Genomic DNA, 8,769 nt, shown 5'->3' with positions numbered 1-8,769 from the left:
TTCGCCCGTCCCTAGGAGTTCGAGCCAACGGGGTTCGACTGTAGTACAAATACGTATAAACTAAGTGCTTACTAGGTTCACATGTTGGCAAAGCTGCCCAAGAACCAGTAGCAAGACATATGGCGTTGGGTGGACCTGTAAGCTGGAACCCAGCATCGCAGGTAAAGCTGGCCTGGCTCCCTTCGTAGATGTTGCCAACAAAGTCGCCGTTAGCGATGACGGGGTCGCCACACGCTGCGGGCAAAAATGAAACAAACATTAACACACACCATTGATTTAATTGTTGAATATCTGGATTGGGTTTGGACATTCAACTATCTTTTAAATGAATTCGAGTAGAAAACTTACGTTCCGTTCAAATTTCTTGTTATCTTTTTCTTTTCGCGATGAATTATCACCGAACGCACTATAAAAATGTCAAATATAAAACGTTGGGGTAGGGGATTTCGCGGAGTGGCGGGCAAGGAATTCATTTATGCATAAGACTTTCACTTATTAGATTTAACATGAATAACATGAACAATATTTAGCCAATGTTGTATTTGTATTCACATACAAGTATCTCATTACTGCACATATTTGCCTTATAATAAATAAATAAATAAAAAAAAAACATTTACAAAGTCAATAACACTTTTAAGATTCGCTCTGCACATGCTTTATTATCATTCTGTTACTACTATGCACGTCACTAGAATATGTTTAAATTATATTTTATATATTTTATATTTATAGTTTTTCTAGAATATGTAGCTGTGTGAAGTTAGCTAAACATACGACATTAGACATTGGACATTCAAAATCGAATGTTGTGATGGCACGACACTGGACATTGGAAATTCAAAATCGAATGTTGTGCTGGCACGACATTGGACATTCAAATTCGAATGTTGTGCTGGCACGACATTGGACATTCAAAAATGATTGTCGTGCCAGCACGACATTGGACATTGGATATTGGATATTGGGATTTCAAAAATGAATGTCGTGCTAGCACGACATTGGACATTCAAAATCGAATGTTGTGCTGACACGACATTGGACATTGGACATTCAAAATCGAATGTTGTGCTGGCACGACATTGGACATTAGACATTCAAAATCGAATGTTGTGCTGGCACGACTTTGGACATTGGACATTCAAAATTGAAAGTCGTGTTGGCACGACATTGGACATTGGACATTCAAAATCGAATGTTGTGCTGGCACGACATTGGACATTGGACATTCAAAATCGAATGTTGTGCTGGCACGACATTGGACATTCACATTCGAATGTTGTGCTGGCACGACATTGGACATTCAAAAAACGAATGTCGTGCCAGCACGACATTTGACATTGAACATTGGGATTTCAAAAATGAATGTCGTGCCAGTACGACATTGGACATTCAAAATGGAATGTTGTGCTGTCACGACATTGGACATTGGACATTCAAAATTGAAAGTCGTGCTCGCACGAAATTGGACATTGGACATTTAAAAATGAAAGCCGTGCTAGCACGACATTGGACAGTGGACATTCAAAATCGAATGTTGTGCTGGCAGGACATTGGACATGATGATTATGAAAGTAATACTAGTAAAATGTGAAATGAAAGAGCTAGATAAAGCGTTATTGTCTTTGCGTATTATATTGAACAATAAAAATATAACACCTTTACTGAACATATTCCGGCTCTCAACAGGGTATCCACCTTTGATGGATTAAAACTATCCAAATTGAAATAAGACGTATGCTGTATATCAACAATAAATGCAATCAACACAATTCATGAGTAAAAGAAAAAAAAACACAATCGATTGCAAAATTGCGTCCCACCAAACAATAATTCATATTGAGGTTATACAATAACAATTGTAAAGGATCATTATGTAGTGATATATCTACTGCCTTTATGTATACAATGACTATAATTATGTACAATTTGGATTTCAATTTATTGGTGCTAACTTCTGCAACATTTCATAAAAATCGCGCTCAATAATTGTTCAAATATAAAACTAACAGTTAAATTCGCCAACAGTACTGGTCCCGTATTTTTCAGCTCATGGACGCGTGAACTGCTAAAATCTATCTTAAGGGATTATACGAAGTCTCTGTCTGACATGGGTCCAAAATTGATATATTTATTAACTAGACAACTAACCAGCACGACATATTTTGAATGCCCAATGTCGTGCCCTTTCGGTTTTGAATGTCCACTGTCGTGCCAACACGACTTTCGTTTTCGAATGTCCAATGTCGTGCCAGCACGACATTCATTTTTGAAATCCCAATGTCCAATATCAAATGTCCAATGTCGTGCTAGCACGACATTCATTTTTGATTGTCCAATGTTCAATGTCGCGCCAACACGACTTTCACTTTTGAATGTCCAATGTCGTGCCAGCACGACTCTCACGTTTGAATGTCCAATGCCGTGCCAGCACGACTCTCAAGTTTGAATGTCCAATGTCCAATGTCGTACCAGCACAACATTCGATTTTGAATGTCCATTGTCCAATGTCGTTTGTTTAGCTAACTGCACACAGCTAGAATATGTTGCATTTCACCCTCTTACCGTATTTAAGTGTATTTGAACGTTACTATAGAATCATGGGTCTTAGAAACAATCACTTAACCACTCACTCGCTCGCTCATTCGCTTACCCGCGATCAATCAATCAATCAATCAATCAATCAATCAATCAATCAATCAATCAATCAATCAATCAATCAATCAATCAATCAATCAATCAATCAATCAATCAATCAATCAATCAATCAATCAATCAAACAAACAATTAATCAATCAATTAATCAATCAATTAATCAATCAATCAATTAATCAATCAATCAATCAACTAATCAGTCAATAAATCTATCAACCAACCAACCAATCAATCAATCAATTAATCAATCAATCAATTAATCGATCGATCGATGAATCAATCAATTAATCAATCCATCAATTAATCGATCAATCAATCCATCAATCAATCAAATAATCGAGTGATGAATCAATCAATTAATCAATCGATCAATTAATCGATCAATCAATCAATAAATCTATCGATTAAAATATTTTTCTACATGAATTTAGTTCTTTATATACTAACTAAGCGTCTCTTCTTCAAGCTAGCTTGCCTGTTGTCAAAACAGAGATACATGTAGTTGAATTCCTTACAATTCAAGGGGCCATTCGAACAACGATACACATTGAAGAAGGATCTTACATCTATAGCATTGAGGCAGTTCCGACCAGTTGAATACTGGGAGGCAAATTGCGATGCCAGGGCCAACAAGAATGTAACCAGCGTCACAAAAGAACTGTGCCGAACTGCCGCTAGATGTCTGGCCGTTGAACCCGCCGTTCGTAATAACTGGAGGCCCACAGTCAATTACTGGAATAGCAATGGAATCAATAAATTTGTGATAAAACTCATGATTTTGTTGAGAAAGATTAGCATATTTGAAACAAACAGAGCTTCAATTGACTCAAACTAACATATATTTACATTGATATGACATTAGTCTAAAAAAAATCATAAAGAACAAATATAAATTTACCTGCACTTGACGATGACACAGTAACCGATTCCGACGGCGACACTGAGAGACTTTCAGTTGAAAGAGAAACAGAAAGAGAGGGAGACGAAGTAATCGTTGTACTAAATGATGTAAACGGAGTGCTTATGGATGTAGATGTTGATACAGAAAGAGAAACAGTTGTAGATAGGGAAATAGATGTTGAAAATGATGGACTTGAAGATACAGATATTGATTGTGAAAGTGATGCACTTGAAGACAGAGATAAAGATGATGAAAGCGATACGCTTGGAGACGGGGAAACAGATGGTGTGAGCGATGCACTTGGAGACAGGGAAACAGATGATGTATGCGATGCACTTGGAGACAGGGAAATAGATGATGTGAACGATTCACTTGAATACAGAGATAAAGATGATGTAAGCGATGCACTTGGAGACAGGGAAACAGATGATGTAAGCGATGCACTTGGAGATAGGGAAACAGATGATGAAAGTGATACACTTGAAGACAGGGAAACAGATGATGTAAGCGATTCACTTGGAGACAGGGAAACAGATGATGTGAGCGATGCACTTGATGACAGAGATAAAGATGATGAAAGCGATACACTTGGAGACAGGGGAACAGATGATGAAAGCGATACACTTGAAGACAGAGATATAGATGATGAAAGCGATACACTTGGAGACAGGGAAACAGATGATGTAAGCGATGCACTTGGAGACAGGGAAACAGATGATGCGAATGATTCACTTGAAGACAGAGATATAGATGATGAAAGCGATACACTTGGAGACAGGGAAACAGATGATGTAAGCGATGCACTTGGAGACAGGGAAACAGATGATGAAAACGATACACTTGGAGACAGGGAAACAGATGATGTGAGCGATGTACTTGATGACAGAGATATAGATGATGAAAGCGATACACTTGGAGACAGAGAAACAGATGATTTGAGCGATACACTTGAAGACAGAGATATAGATGATGAAAGCGATACACTTGGAGACAGGGAACCAGATGTTGTGAGCGGCACACTTGATGACAGAGATAGAGATGATGTAAGCGATAAACTTGGAGACAGGGAAACAGATGATGTTAGCGATGCACTTGGAGACAGGGAGACAGATGATGAAAGCGACACACTTGGAAACAGAGAAACAGATGATGTAAGCGATGCACTTGGAGACAGGGAAACAGATGATGTGAGCGATGCACTTGAAAACAGAGATATAGATGATGAAAGCGATAAACTTGGAGACAGGGAAACAGATGATGTGAGCGGCACACTTGGAGACAGAGATAGAGATGATGTAAGCGATACACTTGGAGACAGGGAAACAGATGATGTAAGCGATGCACTTGGAGACAAGGAAACATATGATGTGAACGATTCACTTGAAGACAGAGATATAGATGATGTAAGCGATACACTTGGAGACAGGCCTACAGATGATGAAAGCGATACACTTGGCGACAGGGAACCAGATGATGTGAGCGATACACTTGAAGACAGAGATATAGATGATGAAAGCGTTACACTTGGAGACAGGGAAACAGATGATGTAAGCGATACACTTGGAGACAGGGAACCAGATGAAAACGATACACTTGGAGACAGGGAAATAGATGATGAAAACGATACACTTGGAGACAGGGAAATAGATGATGAAAGCGATTCACTAGGAGACAGGGAAACAGATGATGTGAGCGATGCACTTGAATACAGAGATATAGATGATGAAAGCGATACACTTGGAGACAGAGAAACAGATGATTTGAGCGATACACTTGAAGACAGAGATATAGATGATGAAAGCGATACACTTGGAGACAGGGAAACAGATGGTGTGAGCGGCACACTTGATGACAGAGATAAAGATGATGTAAGCGATACACTTGGAGACAGGAAAACAGATGATGAAAGCGACACACTTGAAGACAGAAATATAGACGATGAAAGCGATACACTTGGAGACAGGGAAACAGATGGTGTGAGTGTCACACTTGATGACATAGAAAGAGATGATGTAAGCGATACACTTGGAGACAGGGAAACAGATGATGTTAGCGATGCACTTGGAGACAGGGAGACAGATGATGAAAGCGACACACTTGGAGACAGGGAAACGGATGATGTAAGCGATGCACTTGGAGACAGGGAAACAGATGATGTGAGCGATGCACTTGAAGACAGAGATATAGATGATGAAAGCGATAAACTTGGAGACAGGGAAACAGATGATGTGAGCGATACACTTGAAGACAGAGATATAGATGATGAAAGCGATACACTTGGAGGCAGGGAAATAGATGATGTTAGCGATGCACTTGGAGACAGAGAAACAAAAGCTGTAAGTGATGAACGAGTAGATAGGGAAATTGATGGCGAAATAAATGCACTTGACGATAGAGAAATAGATGATGTTAGCGATACACTTGGAGACAGGGAAACAGATGATGTGACCGATGCACTCGGAGACAGTGAAACAGATGATGTAAGCGATACACTTGGAGACTGGAAAACAGAAGCTGTAAGTGATGAACGAGTAGATAGGGAAAATGATGGCGAAATAGATACACTTGACGATAGAGAAATAGATGATGCAAGCGGTACACTTGGAGACAGGGAAACAGATGATGTAAGCGATGCACTTGTAGACTGGAAAACAGACGCTGTAAGTGATGAACGCGTAGATAGGGAAATTGATGGCGAAAAAGATGTACTTGACGATAGAGAAATAGATGATGATGGAACTGATACACTTGAGGAAAGGGAAACAGATGATGAAAGCGATAAACGTGTAGATAGAGAAATTGATGATGAAAGTGATGCACTTGGAGACAAGAAAACAGAAGCTGTAAGTGATGAACTTGTCGATAGAGAAATAGATGGTGAAAGTGGTGCACTTGAAAATAGGGAAACAGATGATGATGAAACTGATACGCTTGGTGAAATGGAAACAGATGATGTGAGCGATGAACGTGTAGATTGGAAATATGATGGAGACAGTGATGCACTTGAAGAAAGTGGAAGAGACGATGTAAACGATACACTTGGAGTCAGGGAAATAGATGATGTAAGCGATACACTTGGAGAAAGGAAAACAGATGATGTGAGAGATGAACGTGTAGATAGAGAAATAGATGATGAAAGCGATACACTTGGAGACAGTGAAACAGATAATATAAGCGATGAAATTGGAGACAGGAAATCATAAGCTGTAAGTGAAGAACGTGAAGATAGGGAAGTAGATGGTGAAAGTGATGCACTTGAAAATTGGAAAATTGATGATGATGGAACTGATACAATTGAGGACAGGGAAACAGAGGATGAAAATGATGAAATTCTGGGAACACTGCTTTGTGATGCACTAAACGATACGCTAGAACTCGAAATGGAAGACTGTGAAATGGAGAAACTAAAAGAACTACTGATTGATGAGACACTGCTAAGTGTATCGCGAGGAATTGATATTGAAGACGGAAATGTAGAGGTACGTAATAAACTACTTATTGATGGTATCGAAGAGACGCTAGGTACCGGCATTGAACTCATTAAAGACGGGGATATGGAGGAACTAAAAGAACTACTGATTGATGGTTCGGATGAGACACAAGATACCGATTTCAACAGTGTAACTGATGTCAGACTTGATATACTGTTTTGTGATGCGGAAGAGGATATGCTAGGAGCTGAAATTGAAGACAAGGGTGTCGTACGACTCACAGAGTCACTTACTGATGGTACAGATGTCAAGCTAGATACCGGAACAATAGGTGCTATTGATGGTTCGCTTGCACTGCTTTGTGATACACTAAGGGTCATGCTAAAAGTCGAACTTAATGGCGGATATAATGCAATTGAAGAATATGAGGTTAAGGACAAAGAGACAAGAGGTTCTGATTGAGATGGAGTAAGTAAAGAACAGTTAGAGACCCGAATCACATCTGAAAAATACACACAATTATTTATTTTTTAAAAATCGTATAATCAATGCCTTGGTTCAAGTCATAAAATGTGAAATCTAATAATAATAATTACTTATCATTTATTGTTAACGTTTTACACAATAAAAAACATGTTTTGCTTGTATGATTCCGTTCTATACCACAAAGGCGCAAATTAAACATATGATGCCATTTCTATTAACGTCCTGTAAGTAAAATACGTACCTTTGCTTAAAAGCACGAAACTTATACACAACAACAACTTCAGACCCATTTTGACAGCCTTTCAGAGAATAAATTCTAAAAACGAAAAAAAACACTTATATATGTGACAATGACAAAAGTTTAAGCATGTTATCATACGAGCAGTGTTTCATATACAATACTACACTCTGGTATTGAATTTCTCGTTAGGAATATCATCTGTTTAATAACGATCAATTACTTTTACATTTTAAATTATCATTGATATGTGAACGATGTTATCAAAAATACCTAGTAATTGATAGTAATGCAAAACTAGTTGAACGTGGAAAGTAGTGTATTTTTTAACTTTGGGCATTCTAAGACATATTGACAACCTTAGTGCTTCAAAGATGAAAAAGGAAATTGTTTAATTTATAAAGCTTAACTGAAAAAAAAAGATTCTCATAGTTATCTTATTGTGGAATACACCGCCAATGAAACGCTTAGGCCAGGGAGCGTATTCAGTGCAATAGCAGACAGTATCGACGTAACTGTTGACGTTTATGCGCAATCCACTGCATGGCTAGGCCAGGGAGCGTATTCAGTGCAATAGCAGACAGTATCGACGTAACTGTTGACGTTTATGCGCAATCCACTGCATGGCTAGGCCAGGGAGCGTATTCAGTGCAATAGCAGACAGTATCGACGTAACTGTTGACGTTTATGCGCAATCCACTGCATGGCTAGTGGCTTTATCACTAGCAGAGATGTGTGTTAGCTTATTTATACTCGCACTCGGGCCTTGCCCATTTGGCGAGTGCTCCGATAAGACTGTTAGTCATTTTAGGTTTTTGGAGCAGAGTGGACAGACAGAATGTTACCCTGGCTAGAGCAACCCTCGTTCTTTAACGTGTACCAGTGTATAGCAATATCGCACATACGGGATCCCCATTTAACGTCCCTCCCGGAAGGCGATTAGTACGTTTAGTGTTGCGGTGGGGAATCGAACATATGATCCCTAGATTGACAGTCAAGTGTGTTACCACTAGACCATGGATCTGTCACATTAGCAGAAAACATTAGCAAACAGTTTT

At 39.0% G+C, this 8,769-nt stretch overlaps 1 protein-coding gene across 1 annotated transcript; it reads left to right on the top strand.

Annotated features, from left to right (window-relative positions):
* Positions 1-4,579: 4,579 nt before the first annotated feature.
* On the top strand, positions 4,580-6,759 carry LOC128235874 (clumping factor A-like). The gene is made up of 2 exons (XM_052950661.1): positions 4,580-4,599; positions 4,695-6,759. Exons 1-2 carry the CDS (start codon positions 4,580-4,582, stop codon positions 6,757-6,759), a joined length of 2,085 nt encoding a protein of 694 aa, XP_052806621.1.
* The last annotated feature ends 2,010 nt before the right edge of the window (positions 6,760-8,769 follow it).

The sequence above is a fragment of the Mya arenaria genome, chromosome 5, assembly GCF_026914265.1.
Source record: "Mya arenaria isolate MELC-2E11 chromosome 5, ASM2691426v1".
Classification (NCBI taxonomy): domain Eukaryota; kingdom Metazoa; phylum Mollusca; class Bivalvia; order Myida; family Myidae; genus Mya; species Mya arenaria.
This window is presented reverse-complemented; position numbering and strand designations above follow the sequence as displayed.